Source organism: Podarcis gaigeae (assembly GCF_964106915.1).
Source record: "Podarcis gaigeae genome assembly, chromosome: 1".
Taxonomy (NCBI): domain Eukaryota; kingdom Metazoa; phylum Chordata; class Lepidosauria; order Squamata; family Lacertidae; genus Podarcis; species Podarcis gaigeae.
The window spans coordinates 82,217,061-82,242,184 of record NC_139678.1 but is presented as its reverse complement, the minus strand read 5'-3'; the positions used below and the strand labels follow the sequence as shown (position 1 = coordinate 82,242,184).

Genomic DNA, 25,124 nt, shown 5'->3' with positions numbered 1-25,124 from the left:
TCTCTGTGAAGTCTTGCAACTTGAAATCAAATGTCAAGACTGGGGAAGGAATAATTTCTGTTCGACAAGGAGCAATAGGAGTTTCTTTCCCCAGTATCTCCAAGTAGGGCTGCAAGATACTGGTAATCCTTCCTGAAACTCTGAAGAACCACTTCCAGTCAGTGTAGACAAAACTGAGCTAGAGGGGAAGATGGTCTGACTCAATATAAGGCAACTTCCACTGCGACCATGCTAATACTCCAACTAAGAGGTTGGAGATGGAGGCTTGATTGAGTCGTGCCTATTAGGAACTTGGGTTCCACCAAAGTAAGATTTTGAATTGTTGAACCAATCTCAGAAGGTGATTCACATAACTATATCCCGGTGGTTTCAAAATGCTGTTGAATAGGTTTTGTGAATGATTCAACACTTGTCCACTTTGTGAGTCACTACAACCAGGCTTAACCCATCCTTGGAAAAACGTCAATAATAGGGTGAATTGTGATTTTGGAAAAAATATACAATGTCCGTTACACATCCTAAATGACCAAAAAGCCAAATCGGGTTTGCTTCAGTATATGTAAATGTCTATGAATGAAACCTGAAACTTACTTGTATCATCATGAGACAGAATTATGGCTTTGTTCAAACCAAAGATAATGAAAGTGGACTCAGATGTCCTTAGAACAGCAAATGTTGGGATTTTCCATTTGGTATCTCTTTATCACCAACACATCTTTGTCTGTTTCTCTCCCCCTCCTCCTGTTTTTGATGCTGGCTGTACATGCAACACCAAGACTATGCTGAACAACACCTCGGCCCCTGAATTCATTCTACTGGGCTTCTCTGGATTCCAGGAGTTCCAGATCCTGCTGTTCATCAGTTTCTTGGTAGTCTACCTCTTCATTCTCCTTGGCAATGCCTTGATCATTTTCCTCTCAAATATGGATGTGGCTCTACATGTCCCCATGTACTTCTTCCTGAGCAATTTCTCATTCCTAGAGATGTGCTACACCTCAGTCACAGTTCCCCAGCTGCTGGGGGACTTTCTCAATGGCCCCCAAGCCATCTCCTTGCAGGCTTGCATCACCCAGATGTATTTCTTCTTCTCGCTTGGTACCACAGAATTTTTCCTCTTGGCTATTATGGCCTATGACAGGTACTTAGCCATTTGCCAGCCACTGCAGTATCCTGTGCTCATGAACAGCTGTGTCTGTGCTTGCCTAGCCTGCAGTTGCTGGCTGGGGGGCTTCCTGACCCCCTTCTTGCCCATAGCCTTCATCTCCCAGCTCCCCTTCAATGGCAGCAACCAGATCAACCACTTCTTCTGTGACACAAGCCCCTTAATTAACTTATCGACTGGAGACACCTTCATGGCTGACACAATGGTCTTTCTTGTCTCTGCAGTGATTGTGCTTGTGTCCTTTCTCCTGACTTTGACTTCTTATACCCTGATTGTTTCTACCATCTTGGATCTCCCATCTGCTTCTGGAAGGCACAAGACCTTTTCCACATGTGCCAGCCATCTCACGGTGGTCACCATCTTCTACAGCACTGTCATCTTCATGTACCTCTGTCCACATTCCGGTCAGACTTCTGAACTGGAAAAAGTGGTATCTGTGTTCTATACTGTCATCACCCCAGTGCTGAATCCCATCATCTATACCCTCAGGAACAAAGATGTGAAAAAAGCCTTGGGAAAAGTCCTCAGCCGAGTAAAGAACACATGTCTGAAGAACACACAGAGAACTGCCCTTATTGTATTGTCATGAACCTCGGCATACTCAAGTTGTTTGTGCTTTGCTGTGAATTTGCACTGAGAATTTTGTAAAAAGACAGGTATTTGTTAAATGCATTTTAGTTTATATTAAAACTACATTTCAAGGACATGGCGGCATCCCAAAAGAGTCATCTAAAAATAATTACAAGCAATATATTATCAACACACAATTTGTGCTGAGCACTTGTTTGCAGGGGTCTTTTGTTGTCGGGGTCCATTATTCTTTCAGTGACAGACATAAAAAACCTCATGCACTAAAGCCAGGTTAGCGAGATCTTTCCAAAGTTCAGGACATTTCTTATCTATGCAACTGTCATTTTCTGATATATTTACATTACAGTAACCCTGAGCCAACATTTGCTAGGTGTTCCACATGGGCATGATAAATGCTCCAAGCAGAACAGTCCAACTATTAGGACAGAATACTAGAAGTGATGGTGAGCATGACTGAGTGAAAAATATTAGAGCTGAGAATTTGAAATACACATTCAAGAGAAGCAGCTGCTGTTGCCTTTGCACTTCAGCATGTAGAAACCACACATTTGAATGTTCTCCCATGCATAGCCTCACCACCATGAACACATACACACACACACCTTATCAGGGAGAAGGGTTCTATCATAGTCTTCTTGCAGGCATGCCCATTTTCTCTTCTCTGGAGTTTTCTTTATATTCAGTCATACAGTACTATCCTCTGCCACCTGAAGTGGTAAATTCCACCAGAAGCAGCACTTGTTTCTGCTGATCACGGAACTTAGCTTGCAAGGTGGCTATGGATGACTACAGTCATGAGCTGGTTCTCTGTAGTATTTGGCAAATTTCGTACAACTGCTGGTAGTATTTTTCTCACATTGTGTCTGGATTAGAGATGGGAAGGCCTGGAAAAAAACTGGGAAAATGGGGGGGGGAACCAGGTCCCCACCCCATTTTTCTGGTTTCCCCCCAGGCCTTCCCATCTCTAGTCTGGATGCTGTCGGAACTGGCTTCCCACTTGGTGAGAGTGGGGTACACATGTCATACCTGGCATAAGTGGTCATTTGTAGCCACCATATTTTATAAGGAGAAGCTGGAATTTTGATTTCTAATCCCAATGCAGGGATCACTTTAGTCCTGGGTCAACCACAGGGACCCCATGTCTATTTCCATTCCTTTCTTAGCTCCTGTAATGGAGGTGAAATGTGATGTTCTTTAAACTCATGGCAATAAGGTGAATTAATGGTTGCCAGAGTGAAGTCTTCACCCCATAACTTTCTCCCTGACCCTTTTAACTGGGTTGTGCCCATGCTCAGGGTCTTTATTTTTGTTGTCAGCTTGTGGTTGGAAAGCATTGTCCATCCAGATCACTCTGGTTAGTGCCTCTGAATGGCTTGTTTTTGCCTGCCATTGTAGAATATGGCTTCACTTGCTTCCACGAGAAGCCCCATCAAAGGTTAAAAAGAAGTTGGGAGCATGCTTTGGGTCAATTCACAAATCCACATTCATTCACTTTAGCATCAAATGGGGACATGCAAGGGTGAATCAGCCACTGTAGATATGATACCCAGACTTCTGCCTAGTGTGCTGCTTTTTGACTGAGTCAGTTCACACATTCAGCTGCTAGTTGTCAAATGTACAGTGAACAATTTAGCTCAGTGCATGCACAAGGATCCAAGATTCAATTCCTGGCATATCCCACTTCCAAAGCTTTTCCAAAGCAGGCTGAGAGAGAGATCTGCCTGAAATCATCAAGGGCTACTGCTGGTCAAAGTAGGCAATGCTGGGGTGGGTGGACCAATGATCTGACTGTAAATTCCTATGCACTCATCTTTTTGAGTCAAAGGCTTGGAGCTTTCTGTAGAACAATGAAAAACACTGATAAAATACCAGGATTATTAGAATGGAGAACCAAATTTCTTGAATTCGCGGAGATGGCAAAATTAACAGCATCAATTAGAGGCTACTCTAATCAAAAAATTAATAAAGAGTGGGAATGCGTTAAGGAATACATGAAAAAAGTCAGTGCTGGAGCTTAATAATTAATATGCAAAAGTTTTAAAGGCACAAGGAGATAGGATAATAATATATTAAGGATGGAAAATAAAGTGAATAACGCAACAATAACAAAAATAATAGTAGGTAAAGAAGATTGCACCCGGGTGGAGGGAGGTACTGGGCTGTGGGGGAGGGAGGTGAAGGGATTAATTGAAATTGTTAAAGATTGGTATAGGATTTAAGAGATTTAAATTTTATAAAGATTCCATAAGAAAAGCAGCAAGCAGCAAGAAATATCAAGTAAAGGTATCGGAGAGGAGATCAGTGTAAATGAAAACATGAGAATTATGGTTTTGTTACATACGATTTTATTTTGGAGTTGTCTGTTTATTTTGGAGTTGTTTGTTGTAAGGAATGTATATTATGTGAATAAAATAATAAAAGATTTGGAAGAAAATAATAATAAAGGAATAAAAATAAATAATAATAATAATAATAATAATAATAATAATAATAATGGATTTGGAAGAAAAATCACTGCATAGTGCTAATGACTGGGCATAAAAGACGTGCTCTCTACAATACACATCTGCTGCTTTGTACTTTGAGCTCCATCTGCAGATGTTTATTTTTATTTAAAAAATACCAGAACTTTGCAAACACACACACACGTGTCTCACCTATGTGCCTTGGTGTTCCCTAGCTACTCATTAGAGAGTCCATTCCCTGGTGTTGCAGTAAGAAGAAGGTTCATGCAACTATATTGTGAGTCATTTTTAGAGGGCAGTTCTTCCTGGGGGTTTAGAGTCATCCAGCAAGCATGACTGTGAGGAAGTGATATGATCTAAGGAGGAGAGACCATCCCAAGCAGTATCTCTTCACTATACAAGGAGAATTTAAAGACAAGCAGAGCTGGACAACTTTGTCTTTAGAAGCATAGATGGTGAGTACTCTAGGGCAACTGCTTTTAAAGAACTGCCACACTGAATGAAGTCTGTGGTCCAGCTTCTTCTGGACTCTTGATTTTAAGACCTGGTTGGGTGTGTTGTGGCCACTAAATGGAAGTCCATTGAATTAGTCCACTTGGCCACTGGACACTGCCCCCGAAAATGGGTATGGGGAACATCCAAATGCTTAGGAGAAGGTCACCTGAAACTGTGCATTAGACAGGAATGAGGAAAACCAAGGGTATGTCTTCCTAGTCTTCAAAGTCAGCTAAACATGAGAATATCATCTATCCCACTGAAATCTCATACATACAATTGACTGCTAATAAGAACACGTAGTTTTTAGGTATACCCATCCCTGAAACACCTGTCAACCTTATTAAGTACTTGACCTTGATGAGGTCATATTCACAACCTATGGGTTACTGATGCTTTGGGTATAGGGAAAAACACATGCCTGTCATCAGTCACATTGACAAAGGGCTGGAATTAATTTTTGCAGAGTGTGGACAATCAAAAGCAGAAAAAATATAATATCACATAACCTATGGGTTGGAAGGTACCAATCCATTTAATCTAACCACCACTGCCCCCCCCCCCGCCACCTCAAGGCAACAATGGTGCATTCACAGCTATTATGTTTCAATCAAGCTTGCTTGATAAGCACTGTTGCCTTCTCAGATGATTCCAGATCCCTTTGACATGCTTTTTTCATGCTGTGTTCTGGGGTTATTAGCTTGAGCCAGACTGAATTGTCCATGCTGGAAAAGAAAGCATCCGCCCAGCCTTCTTTAGAGCTGATTTGGATATGTGTGTGTTTGGAGGCGGGGATTGCACTTTCTGAACTCAAAATGCATTCTTACTGGCCATACAGCTCTCTGATTATTCTACCTTACATCTAGATCAGTTTTGCCCCTTGGGATGAGGAGCACACATCTTTCCCCCACTTGTTTCCATATGAATCAGCCCTTAGATTTAGACATTTTTTCCTACTGTAACTTGAAAAAGTTATCCATGAGCTCTGGCTAGGGGAGAGTTGCTTGAGGCAAGGAGTGGGGAGCCTTTGACCCTCCAGACACTATTGGACTCCAACCCCCCATCAGCCTCAGCCAGCACAGCCAATGCTCAGGTATGATGGGAGTTAAAGTACAGCAACATTTGGAGGTCCACTGCTTCCCCATACCAGCTGCACACCATTAATGGCTACGAAGTGAGCCCATGAAACAAAGTAAGATTGTGTCTTGAATCCTATAACTGGTTTCCTGGGAGTGAGCCCCATTGACTTCAACCGTGAGTAGACATGTGTAGGATTATCCTGTTAATGGATCTCACTTTACACCAAAGGTGCTACAAATAAACCATCAGATGACTGACTTCTGCCATAACAGAACCCTAGAATGTGCGTGACCCTCTTTGTTGTGCTAGGATGACAGAGAACTTGAATCCAAACCTAACTTTGTAGTATGTCTTGAATTCCTCCTGCATAATAATGACAGTCTGGAAGTCATCCCATTCTTAGGGGTGATTTAAAGTCTATAGGAATAATTCCCTTTAACCTTGTGAGAATAGGAACCTCCATTTTCTAAGACCCCACCGTTGTTGTGCAGAAAAGCTTTCAGAGAAGCGTCCATAGATCACTTGGATTGTTCCCTTAGTTTTAATCCTTACTACGGGGTTGTTGTAAGTGGCCCAGAGTTAACACAAGGACTTAACATTAGCTCAGTGGCAGAGCTTCTGTTTAGCATAAGGAGAGCAATGCTGGATCAGACTAAAAGCCCATCTAGTCCAGCATTTGGTTCTCACAACGGTCGGCCAGATGCCTATGGGAAGCCTGTAGGAAGGCCTGAGCACAACAGTGCTGAACGCCCTCTCCACTTGCATTTCTCAGCAGGTAGAACAAAGGGATAATGGCTAGTGGCTGTTGATTGGTTAGCAGCTGTTGGTTGTTCCATGTGCTACATACTTGATCCACATTGGCTCTTTAGCCACATTGCCTTGGTCACTTCTTGGTGCAAAGGGGGCTTAGAAAAACAGAGAGAAAATAAATGATGTGTGTGTGTGAAAGAGAGACAGAATATACCTTATTTTAAAAATAATATCTATACAAGATCTGAATGTTTAGAATTAACCTTCTGTTTTTATCCATGGGGCACAATAGCCTAACAATGCTGTGCCAGTCCTCTTAGATGCAGCCTCAACATGAGAACTGGACCCTTGTGGAAGAGTTTGTCTTGGTGGGCTTCACAGGCATCAATGAGGGGCGCCTGCCTCTTTTTGCCTTCTTCCTGGTCATGTATTTGCTGACCCTGACCGAAAATGCCATCCTGGTCCTGGTGGTGGCAACAGAAAGGCGCTTGCACACCCCCATGTATTTCTTCCTCCTCCACCTTTCATGCCTGGACATGTGGTACACCTCCCTCACTGTGCCCAAGATGCTGGCCAGCTTTGGATCTCCTGGTGGTCGAATTATCTCCTATTCTGCCTGTTTGGCCCAACTTTACCTCTTTACCTTCTTGGGCAGCACTGAGTGCTTCTTGCTGGCAGCCATGGCCTATGACCGCTATGTGGCTATTTGTGTGCCTCTGCGTTACCAGGAGATGGTAGGCCGAGATGCTTGCATGCTTCTGGCTGCTGGCTCGTGGCTAGTGGGGTTCATCACCCCAGCACTGCCCATCTACTTCATGTCCCAGTTGACTTTCTGTGGCCCCAATGTTATAGACCACTTCTTCTGTGATGCTTCTCCACTCATCATCCTCTCATGCACTGATGTCTCCCTGAAGGAGACAGTTGACTTCCTGGTCTCGCTGATGGTGCTCCTGGTTTCCTCTGTTGTCATTGTAGTATCGTATGTCCGCATTATCTCCACAGTGCTGAAGATTCATTCCGTTGGAGGGCGCCGCCGTGCCTTTTCCACGTGTACTGCCCACCTGACAGTGGTGTCCATCTTCTATGGGACACTCTTCTTCATGTATGTACGTACTAAGGTGGCCTCATCGATCAACCTCAACAAGGTGGTGTCAGTGTTTTATGCAATAGTCACCCCTGTGCTCAACCCTCTCATCTATAGCCTACGGAATGCAGAAGTGAAGGGCGCCTTATACAGGGTTATTTCCAAGACAAAGCAGCTTGCAACGTGACAAGAACACAACCTGATTTCTTCTGGGGGGTTGGAGGGATATTTTGCACCATAAGCCATTCCTATCTACCGGAGAACCATCCTTAATAGCTCCCTTTGCTCCACTCTTCTTGTTCCAATCCCAGTTTAGCTGAGGGATCACAGATAAGCTGTCACCTTTTAACCTTGGGTTGGAATTTTTGTAGATGGAAAACTATCTTACAGAATTGCTGTTGGTGCAAGATTGCTGTTGGCACGGTAACTGATCCAAATGCGAATCTGTTCTAGAGTTATGGGCAGGGAGAAATTTAACTGTATATTTATGCCCCTCCCATTTTATTTTCTGAAGAAAATGTACAACAGCTAATATTAAAAATAAAATTAAAAAATCCATACATCTGTATCAAAATAACAGTTAATGATATTTCAACTGATTAAACAAAAATAGCTGTACTGAACTCCTATCAACACTACATCACATTCTTCTCTGTCACTTCAGCTCCATTGCTGCTTGCTCTGAGGAGTGATATAACAGTCCTAGAAATCTAAATAAGTAAATCCCTTCCCAGAGAAAGGCATGTATCTGTGAAACCGCTGACAATACAGCTTTCTTAGCCCTACATCTTACTGACTAGACCTGGTTTTCAGTTTGGACATTTAAACATTAATACAATTTAAGTTTAACAAGAATATATTTACGTACATGGCAGCATTTCCTCCCTTTCAGCACGGGGCACGGTAAGCCATGAAGTCCCTGTGAAAACACTTTTATTATACTGGGTATTGGTGGAAGGAGTTCTGCTCCTTTCCACATGAACCCCGCTCAAAAAGGAGTGGAAACAGTCCAAAGAAGATGAGAACTCCATTCTTTTCCCCTAAGATATTTGTGCATTTATGTGCTGCTGTCCCCGCCACTACGAACTGCTTAGAGTGGAATTCAACATTGCACTCTTCCCTTCTTTCCATTTCTGCTTGCCTGATTCAATGGCCCCCTCTCTCCTCCCACTGTGTGTTGTTCTGGGCTTATCCTGGACCCACTCCCAGCCAATTTCAAGGGGTGCAGAGGGAGGAGAGAAGAGAAAGCCCTGTTGCATAAGCAGAAGTCTTTGTGCAGGGCTTTTGTTGCCAGGACTCATTTAATTGAATGTCACCTTTAATTTTTAGTATGCTCATTGTTTGTAGTTTAATTGTTGATTTTGTAAGCAGTGCTGGATTAAGGTATAAGCTAAACAAGCTATAGCTTAGGGCCCCACTCTCTTGGGGCCCCCAAAAAATATTAAAGAAAAAAACATCTGGATGTACATTTGCAAAATATAAGAAAAAACAAATGGAATAAAACCTACATACAGCAACAGTGTTTTGTGTTGTGCAGGCTCCTATGATGTAAGTAATGGGCCCCGCCTGCTAGCCTGCTCCCTAAAATATCACTGGTTTGCTGATTTTTGAAGGAACTTTTGTTATTGCCAAATGCCAATGTGTTTGCATTATTCAGTTTGTTATGAATAAAAAATCATTTTACGTTAGAGCTTAATAATTATTTCACTATTAATATACTACTCCTTAATTGTATTTCCGTTCAACAATTACTTTGATAAAATACATATTTTGTTATGTGCAAATGGCTTTAGATACCTATTAGGTCCATAAATTACCATATAGCATATATTCAACACAAAAAACAGTGACAATTTGTTGTTGACAAAGGATAGCTGGACATATAAAGGGCCCCATTACCTTCAGTAGCTCTTAGGGTCCCATCAAACCTAAATCCCGCCCTGCTTGTAAGCTGCCTTGGGTGTAGATCACCAGTGAGAAATCTCCTGGCTGAGAACCAAGGCCCCTCCTCCCATGTGGCCCACTAATAATAATAATAATAATAATAATTTATTTATACCCTGCCCATCTGGCTGGGTTTCCCCAGCCACTCTGGGCAGCTTCGAGCAAAATATTAAAATACAATAGTTTGTCAAACATTAAAAGCTTCCCTAAACGGGGCCACCAGGTTGCGCGTTGGAAGATGGCCGACAATAACATCTCTCTGACCCATACGAGGTAATTAAGGGGCTGCTATGGGAAGTATGCAGTCTTCCTACCCCCTCAGGAGATGGGGGGGGGCGCTGCCTTGCCAGCGGTGTTCACAATGCACCCCCTGATCCGAGAGATGGGGGTGCCGAACACTTGGCACGAGCCCTCGGTGAAGTCAGATCTTCCTGACGCCAATTCCAATTAGCGCATGCTGGTTAGCTTCAGCTCGGAATTATAATTGGAAACATGATTGGAATGAAGCTGAAGCACATACATCAAGTAATGTTCGAGAGATAAGACTGCTGATTAATGGATCTCTGTGACTGGGAGTGACGGATGGATAAGTAAATCTTCTGATGAATCACCACTAGGAGACTGTATGTTTGGAATGAAGGGTGGGGTGGAGGAAAATTTTTTTTTTCTTTGCACAATGTGATATTAATAACCCTTCACCCCAGAAAGAAATAAGATCGTTGCGTTTTTATTAATCACAAGCAGGAATTCAAGAACTGTGTGGGATGGATTATAACAGGAGAGAGGATTGGTGAACGGTGAGAAAGAGGAAATTTTTTATGACGCAGTTTAAAAATGGCGTCTCGCCAAGACAGGCTTGCCGGAGAAAGAAGGACAGGGGGAGGAGAATCAGGATCGTTCGAAAGAGAAGGAATGTTGGAACGCAAGCTTGACCTGACAGAGCCTCCTGATTCTTTTGATTTATTTGGCAAGCCTGAGAAAAGTAAAGGACAGACCGAAGATTAATTTTTTTTTATGGAAGCGTTGAACAGAGCCTGTCCCTGAGCGATATGATCTTTGAAGAGTACAAATCCCACTCAGAGGTGAAAAAAGATTTAGAAATTTGGTCAAATTTGAAGCTTTCCTTGTTGGGTCGAATTGCAGCTATAAAAATGAATGTATTGCCTAGAATGTTGTTTTTGTTTCAAACTCTGCAAATTGTGGATAAGATGGACTGTTTCAAGAAGTGGCAGAAAGATATTTCTAGATTTGTCTGACAGGGCAAGAAGCCCAGAATAAAATTTAAGATATTAACTGACGCAAAAGAAAGAGGTGGATTTGCCCTGCCAGACCTTAAACTTTATTATGAATCAGCCGCATTTTATTGGCTGAAAGAATGGTTGCTTCTTGAGAACACAGACATTCTGGATTTAGAAGGTTTTAATAATGTTTTTGGCTGGCATGCATATTTGTGGTACGACAAGGTTAAAGCTCATAAAGCATTTAAAAACCATATTGTCAGAAAAGCATTGTTTAATGTTTGGATAAGATATAAGGATTTATTGGAAAATAAAACCCCAAGGTGGTTGTCACCAATGGAAGCAAAACCTCAGAAAAAGCTCAATATGGAGGCCAAATGGCCAAAGTATTGGGAAATTTTGGAACAAGAAGAAGATAGATTGAAACTGCAGAGTTTTGAGAAATTAAAAAATAAAGTGCGAGATTGGCTTCATTATTACCAGATAATGGAGGCATATAAATTGGACAAGAAAATTGGCTTCCAGGTGGAAAAATCAAAATTAGAAACAGAGTTGTTAGAACCTAAAACTAAGATTTTGTCAAAGATGTATAACTTGCTGCTGAAATGGAACACTCAGGATGAAACGGTGAAATCTGCTATGATCAAATGGGCACAAGATGTTGGACATAACATTATGTTTGCTGACTGGGAACAGTTATGGACCACAGGTATGAAGTTTATGGCATGTAATGCCTTAAGAGAGAATATTATGAAAATGATTTACAGGTGGTACATGACCCCAGTCAAGCTTGCAAAAATTTATCATTTGCCCGATAATAAATGTTGGAAATGCAAAGAAAATGAAGGTACATTCTTTCACCTTTGGTGGACGTGCCCAAGGATTAAGGCTTTCTGGGAAATGATATATAATGAAATGAAAAAGGTATTTAAATATACCTTTCTGAAGAAACCAGAGGCCTTTCTCCTGGGCATGGTCGGCCAATTGGTGCCAAAGAAGGACAGAACTTTCTTTATGTATGCTACAACAGTAGCAAGAATACTCATTGCAAAGTACTGGTAGACACAGGATCTACCCACTCTGGAAGAATGGCAGATGAAGGTGATGGACTATATGGGATTGACAGAAATGACTGGCAGAATCCAAGACCAGGGAGAAGAGTCGGCGGAAGAAGATTGGAAGAAATTTAAAGATTACTTACAGAAATATTGCAAAATTAATGAATGTTAGAATGATGTTGGATAGAAACTAAGTGGTTTCCAGCTGTAATGCCTTAAGAGAATATGGAAAATAAGGTTTAGAATTAGGTTAAAATTTATTGATAAGGATTTGCTGAACTAACAATTTGAATTGGAATACAAAAAAGGGAGGTATAAGGAGGCCCAGGAAATAAGTTAATGGAAATAAGTAATGGAAATTTTGTGTGCTTTTAATTATTTTCATTTTTGTATTTTTGTTATTTTTCTTTTCTTTTTTCCTTTTGATTTTTATTGTATTACTATTGAAAACTTTAATAAATATTTTTTTTTTAAAAAACCCACTCAGAGGATGCCTGTTTTCAATCTGCTTGTGAAAATTAGCAGAGAACGCAAAGAAAGGAATATACGATAACAACAAGAAGAGAAAGAAAGTAATAAAGGACTATCTGGATTGAACTGGATAGAACTGTCTAATTAAAGCAGTAATATAAGTGATGTTTGGACTCGTTCGGAGTTTTGGACTTGTGCGGAGCTTGATTTATGGGTACCCCCAACAAAATTTAAACTTTGGCTATATAATTTGGAACTAATGTGATTTGGATAATGTGATGTGATTGGCCTGTTAATAAAAATTATTTTTTTAAATAACAAAAGCTTCCCTAAACACTAGGTCCCCCCCTTTTTTTTGCCAAGACATGCTCACTTGCCTCTACAGCTGATGTCATACATGACATCAAGTGTGGACAGGTAAAAAGATCGCTGGGCTGGGCCAACAGGGGCTTCTGAAGCAGAGATCAGCTGACCATCGGTGCTTCTAGGTGTTGTGCTCTTTACAAGGGGCTCTTTCTGGCTCCCCAGGCCTGGTGTAGATAAACAGAAAAGTGGGTCAGAAACGCTTTTCCTAAATATACCGGTACATGCTGTCCATTTGTAGCTCATGGAGCATAAGCAAAGTCTCCTTTGCGTGGAAGTTGTCTGCCCATAAGGTGGTCCCTGTTATTCTTCTGAGGGTGCAAGATAATGATGTAGCATTTGGGGAAAAAGAGGCAAGCCAGCAAACCAGCTCCAGAAGCCAGGATGGCGAAGATCTCCACGGCCACCGTGTACTTCCCTGTGGCACTGAGATACGAGGGCACAAAGGAGACCCAGACGAAAGTGAAGACCAGCATGCTGATGGCAATGTGCTGGGCCTCGTTGAAAGCTGTTGGCAGCCGGCGGGCTGCGAAGGCCACCCCTAAGCTAATGGCGGCTAGAAAGCCCAGGTACCCCAGCATGGTGTAGAAAAACTCAACTGAGCCTTTGTCACACTCCAGGGTCACGAGAGGTCCCCCATGTAGTGGGTTCTGTGATGGGAATGGGGGGCAAACCGTTATCCAGCAGACACATACAGCAGCTTGGACAAGGGAGCAGCCCAGAGTGATGGCGCCAGGGAGCTTGTAACCCACCCACTTCTGGAGGCAGCTGCCAGGCTTAGAAGCTCCGAAGGCCATCACCACAGTCACCGTCTTGGCCAGGGTTGCAGAGAGGCAAATGGCAAAGACCAGGCCAAAGGCAGCCTGGCGGAAGGAACAAGTGAGCTGGGATGGGTGCCCAAGGTACATCAGAGGGCAGAGGAAGCAGAGAGCCAGGGAGGTCAAGAGGAGGTAGCTGAGCTTGCGGTTGTTGGCCTTGACAACTGGGGTGTGGTGATGCTGTATGAAGATACCCAAGACTGACAGCGAGAGCAAGAAGAACAAGGAACTGCAGGTTGCCAGCACCACACCCAAAGTTTCCGTGTAGGACAAGAAGTCAACGATGGTTGGGATGCATCTGTCTTGCTGCTCATTGGGCCATTGTCCTGGAAGGCACTCCCAACAGGTGGCACTGTCTGGAAGGGAGGAGCATGCAGAACAGGGGTGTTCACTGTTCTGGTGTATTAAATAAGACAGGTTTTCTTTTAAAGGCAGGGATGGAGAATCTGTGACCAGTGGCGGAGCTTCATGCTCCGGCACCGGGGGGCAAAGAGCAGGCAGGGGCGAGGCTGGCGTGCGTCCCGGGGGCGTAGCACACAGCCTGTGGGGGTGTGGCACCCAGCACAGGTGGGGGGGGCAGCTGCGATGGCACCCCACCAGGAGCACATTGCTGGGGGCGGTGCACTCCCCCTGCACTCCTCTTCCTCCACCATTGTCTGTGGCCCTGCAGATGCTGATTGGCTACAACCCACAGCATCCCTGATCATTGGTCATACTGAGGTGAATGGAAGCTGTTGCCCAGTAACATCTGGAGGGCCACATGTTCTCCCACCTCTGTTTGAGGGCATGGCAATCACACACAATAATATTGGGGATAGAGTCATGCAGTGGCTACAGTGATCGCATTGGTAATTTAGTTACTTGCCGCCTCCGCCACTCAGAAGGACTTGGTGAGGGAGCCTTCATTTCCTATAAGGCACATTTTTGGCTGCATGTGGCAGTGGGTCAGGGTTGCATGCCAGTTATGGGCAGGACTAGATCTAGCTGTGGGTGGGGCCAGTGTGCCTCTTCCCCCTCCCCAGCCTGCACACACACTTTCATGTGTATACAGCCTGTGCTTCACACACGCATACACAATCACAATCTCTGAGCCCCTTGCATGCCTCCCCGGTTAACTGGTGCTGGAAACAATTCAGGAGTGTTGCCCACATCTGTTATAAGCATTAAGACCCATTGCTTTAGTGGAAATCCAGTGGGGAGAAAGCAGCCCCCCTCAAAAGGAAACTTGCACCATGTGCCGTTTTGCTGGTCCTGTCACTGTAGGACTTTGATGTGGAAAAGCAGCACCGTGAGCAAAATAATGCCTTCTGTGCCAGTCTGAAAGAAGGGGTAGGGAACATGTGATCCTCCAGATTTTGTTGGATTACAACTTCCACAATTCCTGATAATTGGCTCTACTGGCTGGGTTTGTTAGGTTGGCATCCAGAATATCTAGAAGGCTACATGTTCCTGCCCCTGCATCAGAAGCCTTCTCTTGGGCCTGGGCCAGATATAGGACATTGTCCCATATATAAGAAGTGGTCCTTTTTACCACTGCTGTCCAGAGTGTGACCTCTAATGGATGCATCTTGTTACTGTCTTGGGTACTTGGGGTGGGGATGTGACTGGGGAGGGTGCCCGCCCAGTGGTAATCATCAGCCATTGAAAACCCAATGTCTCTTAAAGTGGTGTTTACCTGTTCCACTGGCAAACTGACCATGGGGGCACTGCAGACAGCTGTAGCAGCAGTGTGGCTTCCCCTGCAAAGGCAGCTTCCTATATCCAGGCAGGCAGCTTTCTGAACAGATTGAAAGAGGCACCTAGGAGGAAAAAGGAAATGGAAGACTGCTTACCTTCCCCAGGTGCAGTGACATTGCGGGACCGACACTGTCTCACATGACAAGATCAGATGATGGATCAGTGCATGGCTGGCAGGGGAGGTCAGCAAGCCTTCCTCACTGGCTAGAGCTATGGATTCAAGCCTGCCCACAAATTGGCCTATCATAGGCAGGCTACAGGGAAAGGCCATTTACAGGAGGCAGACCCAACTCAGCTTGTAGGCTTCACTTGGGTCTGCTCTGTGGGAATATAAAGCAGCCTTCCTCCAGCCTTCTCAGCCACTTTGCCATTAGATTCAATCACTCAGTCAATCAACATAGTAATAAATCAAACCTTATCAAGTGTCAACCAATGCATGATTATAAAGTAAGTAAATCATATTTTTAAACTTATTTCCCAAGTTGCTGCCTTATTATTTATTATGTGGGGTAAGAAGGGGGATGCCTTTGGTTTGAAGCTGGACTTGCTCAAAACAAGGTTTTACAGCCTAATTTCTAAGCTTTAAGTTTTTGTTGGCAAGGGTAGGATTTTAAAACTCTGATCAACCTCTGTAGGAGCCTGGAGGGATAAATTGCAATTAACATACCCTTTCCTGCCCATTAAAACCCATCCCACAAAGAGAACCCCCTCAAACAGAACATGCAGGGTGGAGAAGGGAGAACAGTCTGCCTAGTAAGCAGAAATGCTTTTGTTTGCTCCATAATTTCTAGGCCTGATGTTACCTCATTAGAGAAGGGAGATAGGGAGAGGGTCAATACAAGTAAGGAACTTACCTGAGCAAGGCCCCCTGCCCACCTAATGCCATTGTCATGAATCAGAAGCTCTTTCCTCAGCTGAGGTCTGGAACGAAGAACTCCAACTTTTTCAGCCGTGTAAGAGCCATTGGGCAAAATCTGCAAGTTCATAATATCAAATGTAGCTGGAATCTCGCCATTCTTGAAAAAAATCTCCTCTGATGAAGAGGTAAAGTTGATATTCTTTAGGTAATGATGGACCTAAAATATCAGGAGAAAGGGAAGAAGTGGCTGTTTCTATATGAAGCTGATTGTGTGTGTGTTTGCTTAAATAACCTGATTAATTCAGAAGATGATGATAATAATAATAATTTTATTATTTATACTCTTCCCCATCCACTCTGGGAGACTCACAGCACATATGAAAACATAGTAAAACACGAAACATTAAATAGTCTTGACAGGAACAGGCATCAGGGAACCAACAGAAATGTGTTTTCCTACAGGGAAAGCATTACATGTTTTTTATCCTACTATATATTTTAGAAAGTGGTTTGTCTTTCTGCCCATCTGTTTTCTATTCATCTGAACACCTCTTGAGATATTGTTGCCAAATTTGACATGGTTATTCCCAAGATGCAGGCACCTGTTTTGGTTTACATTTGGAATTCAGGTGCTGAGTCAATACGTTGGACCAAAACATCTCAAACTTCACCAGTTTGGACACCTCTGAAGATATTGCCACCCATTTTGGAACAATGGTATTGCAGGAGGCACCCACCAAGGGTGTAATCCTACTAGCTGAAGGGGTCTGCCTTGCCATCACATTCCCTGCAGGTTACATTGGCAAAGTAGGACCCAGAAGTCTCCTGTTTTCTGCAGTGTGGTCCGGAGGAGGAGAAGGAGACACAGCACCTCCTTCCTTCTCCCTGCTTCCTACCATATAGGTTTCTGAAGACCCTAACTGATTTGAGGCTGAATCCTGATTGGATGTTCCCCAAGTCAACCCAGGTCAGGTGGCGGGCAGGGGTTATGGAGATCTCTAGAAACTGATAAACAGGCTGGAGGATTTCAGAAGGCCATTTTCACACAACTCTAGTATCAATCAGGTGTGGCTTACCATTTATTTACTTAACAACAGTTATACGCTACTTGATTGTAATAGAGCATCAAAGCAGTTTACACAATAAAAGCGGGGAAATAAAATTATTAATAAAAGACAGTCAAAAACAGGTATTTTAAAAACATTCAAAACTAATTAAAATCAACAGTGGGCTAAAAACAGATTGAAGCACATGTAACTTCTACACGTCTGGAAGTTGCTTGGTTTACCCAAGTCACTCAGTAAGAACCAGTGGCCTTGGAGTTCTTTCTCCCTTCTGCTTCCTGATCCCTCAATATGAGATTTATTGGTGCAGCATGGAAAAGTCAAATGGCCCAACCCGAAGCCACCTTAAGATCTGGGCATATGTTGCACTCATCCATATGGAAGATCCCAGTCCTGAGCTGTATTAAGTGGTGCAGACTGGATAGGAAGATATCTAACTGAGACAAGTGGAATGGATGGATGGACTGGTTTTCTCTCCGGTTATATTATAGCTGATCCCAGTGTGCATGTGTTGGACATTTCCACTAAGTGGGCAGGGTGGCTTGGTTCGAGTTCTTGCCCCATGTCCTCTCTCTGGCCCTGACTCTGCCAAGAATATTGCTCCTTGCTAGCAATGTTTTCTTGTAACTTTTAGGACATTTAAGACTTCTAAAGTTCTTCCAACCTAGAACCCAGTTCTGCTTAACTCTACACAAGCAGCAACTGAGTCTGGACAAGGAGAGGAACAACTGACTCACTTGCCATGGCTGGAAATTCTTCGTTGTGGCACACCTTCCATGGGTGAAGGGTCCTTTGTCCCATATGCAGGAGATCATGTTGTGGTAGGCTGTGATGAAGGCCCTGGCTGCAAGATAGGCCTGATATGTGGCAGCCCAATTCTCTAGATCGAAGAGGAGCAAGTGGCTGGCACCCACATGCTCTACCCCAGTGCAGAGTCGGGGGGTGTTTTTTCCATCAGTTTTTTCTAAACCTGGCCAAACACAGTCAAACAGATTTTGCCAGAGCACTTTCACCAAATGGCTGTTGGGATAAGCAGCAGGGCTAAGTGTGGTCAGGAAATGATCAAAACTTGAGATTTTATCCGAATGAATCCTCAGATCCAGGCTCCCATTCAGGAGCTGTAACGCCTCCTTGGTGAACATTTCTGGGATCACAGCAAGGCTCGTTGTCAAGATCCACGTCTTACCGGTAACGTTCTGTGCTTGTAGAGCCCCAGCAAGCAGCTGGAAGTGGATGTTGTAGCAGTGGCACACGAAAACACTTGCTAGTGAGTTCCCAATGTCCCTAGCAGCTGCAATCATCTCCAGCCGGGAATAGGGGTCATGGATTGTTTTGGACAGGGCAAGGCAGCCTCCTGTCTGTCCCAACTCCTTCTTCAAAACAGTCTCCATCTGAGCAGCATCGCTGCCAAAACTCACCACACCCACCCATGTCCAGTTGAAGTGCTGCAGAAGCTGGCAGAGCATAGAGGGCTGGTGGTCGCTGGAAGGCACGGTGCGAAGGAATGATGGGAAATGGAAGTGGTCAGAAAACTTGGGATCTTGAGAACCATGGCTGATCTGAGGGATAAAAGAGGGAATCATTGATTCTCTTTCAGTATTTTGTACCTTATTCCTTACTGCCTGCTCTCTTCAGACCTATCTGTCATAACTTGCCATTCTGTCATGGATTTTTAATAAAGCATCCTTTTCATAACAGTGTTTTTAAAGACTGCACAAGGAAAGGAGATACACAGTAGTTGAACATCACCATCATTCCCAGTAATAAAATGAATAATGTTTCCATGTAGCTCAGTGGTAGAGCATCTGCTTTGCCTGCAGAAGGTCCCACTTTTAATTCCAGGCAACTCCAGTCATTGTTGACAATACTGAGCTATATGGACCAATGGTCTGACACAATATAAGGCAGATTCTTGTGTTGCTAAGTGACTACAGTAGGTAAATATGGCACATGGAGCAAATGGGCACTGTCCTTCCTCAAAGGAGATATGATGGCTGAGAAAAGTAGAGGCTACAGAGTTAGAGAAAGGGAAAACAGAATATAAAGCACTGAGTCAAAAGAAAGTAAGATGACAAAAAGTAGCACTTTTGAAAAAGGAAACTTCCCAGCAGTTTTTTTAAAAGTGTTGAGATGAAAGCAGTGCAAATATCAGAGCTGAACTACACATTACACACACAGATATGCAATGGAATCCACCAAGCCTTCTCCCTCTTCTTTCGTTCTTTAGGAAAATTGTTTTGGAGCAGGAAAGTGTGTGTGTGTGTGTGTGTGTATGAGAGAGAGAGAGAGAGAGAGAGAGAGAGAGAGAGAGAATATTCTTAATCATTTTCCTGCCCACTACTTTTCCCCCTCCTGCTTGTGCTCTGTTATCTGTGTTTGCATGTAATGTAAAGTCAAAGGGAACGTAATGACATTAATAAAGTGTTAAAATACCGGTAGATGGGTATGGGAAAAGCCTGACAGAAGATGGGGTTTGTATAAGATTATTAAGTTCCAGGAGAATGAAGAGGGTGAAAAAGAAAATTGAAAGAAGATAAGTAGGAGAGATGTAAAAGGAAGAATAAATATTGTATAGTGACTGCAAAGATGGAGAAGGAACTTGATGAAGTTAGAGGAAAAATAGGTTGGGAATGTTAGATGCTAGCAAAATAAGTCAAAGGATTAAGCTGTTAAGTTGCACTCCTAAGCACAACTACTGAGGAAGGAGCTCCCCTTGAATTCTGTGAGCCTTCTGAGTAAATATTAATAGAACTGCGTTGCACACATTTAGGATGAAACATGTCAGCAGCTATACTAGGACAGCATCAGGTAACAATATTATGTTGACTGACATTACAGACAGGCAGGTATATAGATTGCAGCATGGTACACCTAACAAACTTCTTAAAAATCTGTCATCTGCATCCCTACATAACCAGGAAGCACCATAATACAGAAGCCAAGGCTGGCCAGCTGAAATCTGTCTTCTGTTTCCATTCATCCAGTAATTCCTGCAGCACTGAGTTGCTTTATTTACATTCTCTGTTCAACTGTGTGAGTTGCCAGTATCTTCCCTCTCTCTCTCTCTGCTGACCAGAGCGTGGAGATGTTCAGAGAGCTTGGAATTAAGAGTTGGAGTACCCTGAGCAGCTCAGCAGCCTCCACCTGTGCCACAGACAGTACTGACGAAATGTTCCTTATATTTAGCACCCAGGGTATGATGAAATTAGTTAGCAAGGACACTTTCCCAGTTCTTAGAATGAGAGATGGAGATTTCATTTTGAAGTTGGAAGAAGATTTTGATAAGAAAGTCCAAGGTCTCTATCAGACAAAACTTCCTGCTAACTTAACACATTCCAGCTGTAGAGACAGAATGAAAGCTGGGGAAGCACACAAATGTGTGTGCATGTGTATATGGAGGTCTTTAAGCAGAGGCTTGACAACCATATGTCAGGAGTGCTCTGATGGTGTTTCCCGCTTGGCAGGGGGTTGGACTCGATGGCCCTTGTGGTCTCTTCTAACTCTATGATTCTATGATTCTATATGTCTACAGCAATTCTTACAATTACCCTGTCAAACCCATTTGATTACTTTTTGTAAACTGAGACCATCTAGCAGGATATATAATTGATCTTCCTAGGTACGCTGCTTACCTGAGGGACTCTGTAGAGGGAAAGCACATGTGCTATGGGCTCTGACTCTGGGGAAGTCATTGCGCCAATGATACCGAGAAGCAAAGGCCGAGAGCTGCAGCTGAAGTTTGGCACCAGTTCTTGTGGGCCTGATAAAAAAGAAAGGGCACCTTTCAGTGCTTTGGCTGGTGAGATGCATGAGTCATAAAGCTGGAGGCCCAGGGTGATATTCTGTACTAAGCCGGGGTCCTTATTTGCTTCTGAAAGGGCAAAGAGAATGGCCAGAGTGTGCTGGAAAAACCGAATGCGGAATCTGAAAAGGAAGTTTTGAGCACAGTTGGTATTTCTCTGAGCAGATGTTTATCAGAAGATCCACCCCACCCCCCACAGAAGAAATGGTCATTTAAGCACAAGAATTATTCTTCAATGCAACCTCCTTCTATAGGTCTAGCATGAATTTGATCCTAGTAAACTTGTGACTTTCTCCCTTTCAAATGAGAAAATGTTTGAGAGAAGGCATGGGCGAGCTTACTCATGTGTGCAGTGTGCAGTTATAATGCTCCTGCTCTGAGACTCCCGTCCAAGCTGAAGAAAGGGAGCACAAAAAGTCACTTTCTAGAACCTCAATTTGAGCTCTAAGGTTAATGATAGCCAGCATAATGACGTGTGTGGAGAATGTCGAGTGTATTGGACCAAGTGTTGGACTTTGACAAAGTAGCCTGCATTATACTCCCAGTTCATCTGTGACTTGGGCCAGTCACAAGGCTCATCCAGACATCTTATTTGTGCTGCATTTCTAGGCACAGGTCCAAACTTTAAAGCTCCATGACTGAGGATTGTTTTTCTTTGTTTTGTCCCCATGCTTTCTCCAAAAAAATCCCACACTACCACAAATGGCAATGCAACCCAAAAGGCAGTCTGGATGAGACCCTCAGCCTAAACCTTCACAGAGCTGCTTTGAAGATAAAATGGGATAGCTCCTACAAAGGTCACCTTAGAGCACTAAAGTGCTCTCTGGCCCTCCATATGTTGTTAGACTCCAAATACCATCGCCCCCAGTCAGCATAGCCAATCGTCAGGGACATGGATGATGGGAGTTATAGTCCAACAACAGGTTCCCCATCCCATTCTTAGACTGAGACATAAATGTAATCTTACAGCATAACCTGATTACTCAGAAGTAAGACCCACTGAATTCAATGGGAACTGCTCTCAGACAAGCATGCATTGGATTGCAGCCTTAGTCTTTCTGGCAGTAGAAGCAGTGTTTCCTTTACTTTTTGTAATAGCTACAGGTTTTTCTCCCATTAATTCTTCTTTATATCCGTTAATTTCCTCCATCTTAAGAAATGTATTGGAAGTGAGACTTACCCCTTGCAGCTAGCTGCCTGTGGCAGACTTTTGAGATGTGTTATTGTGGAGTGCACACTTGCATGGACAGGGGAGACTACCCCAATTACCACATCTCCTTGAACTGAGAAATCTGGCATGGCAGCAGACATCTGAGGGTGGCCTTTAAGCCATTTGTTGTTTACTGAAGAAGCTTCCCAGAGCAGAACAGTAAAAGCGAGTGCAAGGAAGCCTATGGTATTCATTTTCCAGTGGATGGCAGTGTATAGGATCAGCACTGGGAGAAAGTGTTCCACATGGAGGCCAGGTCTGTGCTCCCCTTGAAATGCTACACAAGGTGAGCAAATCCTCTCTCAGTTGTTGATCATCGGTCCACTGAGAAGCTTCATAAAAGCTGAGCGCACTGGCCTTCCTTGAAGATAATAGCTGAGCTTTCCACAAGAAGGCACACAGAGAGGAAATACCCAGTCTCTGGATAGTGAATTCAATTAACTTCTTTGTTGCGCTATGTGTGTCCTTCTTCGTACATTACCCTTGATTCCTGTGTTCAAAGTGTGCAGTGAACACAGTCATGACATATAGTACATATATGTCTCCAGGATATTGTATTTCTTCTGTGCTTCTTTACGAAAGCAACTTCTTCCAAAACATCAAACTTACCTCTTTGGGGCATAGCATAATCAATGAAAAGTCTATAATTAAACTAATTATATATCTATATACCCCCCTCCCAAACTAATTATAACTTTGAGTCAATCTTCCTCTATTTACTATATATTTGGAAAACTGTTTGTTTGCTCTGCATTTGAATACCTCTTAAGATATCAAAGACAACTTTCGTGTTTAATGTCTGGACAAAATACAAAGACTTATTGGAAAGTAAAACTCCAAGGTGGCTTTCACCATTGGAAGCTAAGGCCCGGAAAAGACTCAATATGGAGGCCAAATGGCCGAAGTATTGGGAAATTTTAGAAAAAGATGGAGATAATTTGAAATTGCAGAGTCAGGAGAAAATGAAAGATAAAGTGCGAGACTGGTTGCATTACACTCAGATCAAAGAAGTTTTTAAACTTGACAAAAAGTTAGGATTCCAGGTGGAAAAATCAAAGTTAGAAACTGAACTACTCGAGCCTAAGACTAAGGTACTTTCTAGAATGTATAACTTGCTGTTAAAATGGAATACACAAGATGAAACGGTCAAATCGGCTATGATAAAGTGGGCACAGGACATTGGTTATAACATCATGTTTGAAGACTGGGAGAGGTTGTGGACTACTGGGCTGAATTTCACTGCATGCAATGCTTTGAGAGAAAATGTTATGAAAATGATATATAGATGGTATATGACCCCAGTCAAACTTGCAAAAATATACCACTTGTCTGACAACAAATGTTGGAAGTGTAAGGAAAATGAAGGAACATTCTTTCACCTCTGGTGGACCTGCCCTAGAGTGAAGGTTTTCTGGGAAATGATATATAATGAGCTGAAAAAGGTATTTAAGTATACCTTCCCTAAGAAACCAGAGGCCTTCCTTTTGGGTATTGTCGGCCAGAAGGTGTTAAAGAAGGACCGAACATTTTTTATGTACGCAACAACAGCAGCAAGGATACTCGTCGCTAAGCATTGGAAAACCCAAGATCTACCCACGCTGGAAGAATGGCAGATGCAACTGACAGAGTATATGGAATTGGCTGAAATGACTGGCAGAATCTGAGACCTGGGAGAAGAGACGTTGGAAGAAGACTGGAAGAAATTTAAGATTTATCTACAAAAATATTGTAAATTATATGAATGTTAAGGAGGATGCTAGAATATAAACAACTGGGCACCATTGAGATAGAGGAAGTGATATATGAAGATAAGTTAAATTTCAGAAAAGACAAATTTTTGGAAAAATTTTAAGTTATATTTAATTCTTTAAGATTTGAATAAAGGATATCAAAAATTAGAGATATAATATTGGAAAATTAGATAATAAGAATCGAAATAAGGGGATAAATTTGCTGGAAAAATTTTCTTGGCTAGGAACGCAGGAGCGGGAGATGTGAGGGAGTCCAAAGAAGTTAAGAAGACTATGTTAAAAGATATGTTATATTGTATTGTTTATTGGAACTGTAACTAAATTAAAAAACTGCTAATAAATATATTATTAAAAAAAAAGATATCAAAGACAACTTTTGCATGATGGTTCCTGAGATCAAGGAGCAGGTTTGGATACAACTGGGTGCCATTTTGAATCAAGATAGCAGACCGCACCTTTAAAAACTGCAGTGATTTTAACAAAATTTTGCTTCACAGTTCATGAGATTAAGGAGCAGGCTTTTGCTTATGCTTGGATACAACTGGGTGCCTTTTTTAAAAAAAAAACAAGATGGCAGATCTGCACTAATTTTTTATTTTCCTAGAATTCCCAAGCAATGCGGGTACAAGGCTGCTATTTATACCTGGTTGTGTTTTATAATAATCACAGACGGCCATCAGGATCTGAAAAGGAGAAAAGGAAATCACAGCTCGCCCTTCTAACTAGCAGCTGAGTAGCTGATTGGCAATGGTGTCCTACTGCAATAGCTCTAGTAAACCAGGTTCCTACAGGATGCTGAAATGGTTGTTATTCTGTTGGTTCTGTGTCTTATATAAAGGCATTCCCTCATCTAGGTAAGAACAAGGTGGTGTAGAAGTAAATTCTTACCACACCATCAAATTATAAAATGTATTAATTTAAAAATGTCATTAGCATTGGGGTATATCTTTAGCATTAGGATAGTAATAATGGACTGGTTTGGGGGCACATGGGGAATAGAGAGAGAGACTGTCAGGGAACAGTGGTTTGCAGAGGGACATAGTCCAGAAGGCAGAAGCTGGGAAATACTGGATGTGGAACAGCTCGGAGAAGAAACACTGGAAGAGAGAGGCTTAACAGATTCACTGTCTCTGGAAAGCATTCCTCCACCCTCCCCAAGGTCAAGAAGAGCTCAGAAAGTGA

The 25,124-nt window shown here is 42.8% G+C and overlaps 2 protein-coding genes across 2 annotated transcripts; one reads left to right on the top strand and one right to left on the bottom strand.

Moving 5' to 3' along the window:
- Window positions 1–554: 554 nt before the first annotated feature.
- On the top strand, window positions 555–7,814 carry OR6Q1 (olfactory receptor family 6 subfamily Q member 1; the record flags this gene model as incomplete). Its single annotated transcript, XM_083755444.1, has 2 exons — window positions 555–1,739; window positions 6,864–7,814. Exons 1-2 carry the CDS (start codon window positions 615–617, stop codon window positions 7,812–7,814), a joined length of 2,076 nt encoding a protein of 691 aa, XP_083611570.1. The 5' UTR covers window positions 555–614.
- A 5,129-nt stretch (window positions 7,815–12,943) lies between these two features.
- LOC310852253 (extracellular calcium-sensing receptor-like) lies at window positions 12,944–22,280 on the bottom strand (the record flags this gene model as incomplete). The annotated part of the gene is made up of 6 exons (XM_083755426.1): window positions 12,944–13,875; window positions 15,195–15,318; window positions 16,111–16,332; window positions 17,917–18,738; window positions 20,812–21,103; window positions 22,162–22,280. 6 exons carry the CDS (start codon window positions 22,278–22,280, stop codon window positions 12,944–12,946), a joined length of 2,511 nt encoding a protein of 836 aa, XP_083611552.1.
- Between the last annotated feature and the right edge of the window lie 2,844 nt (window positions 22,281–25,124).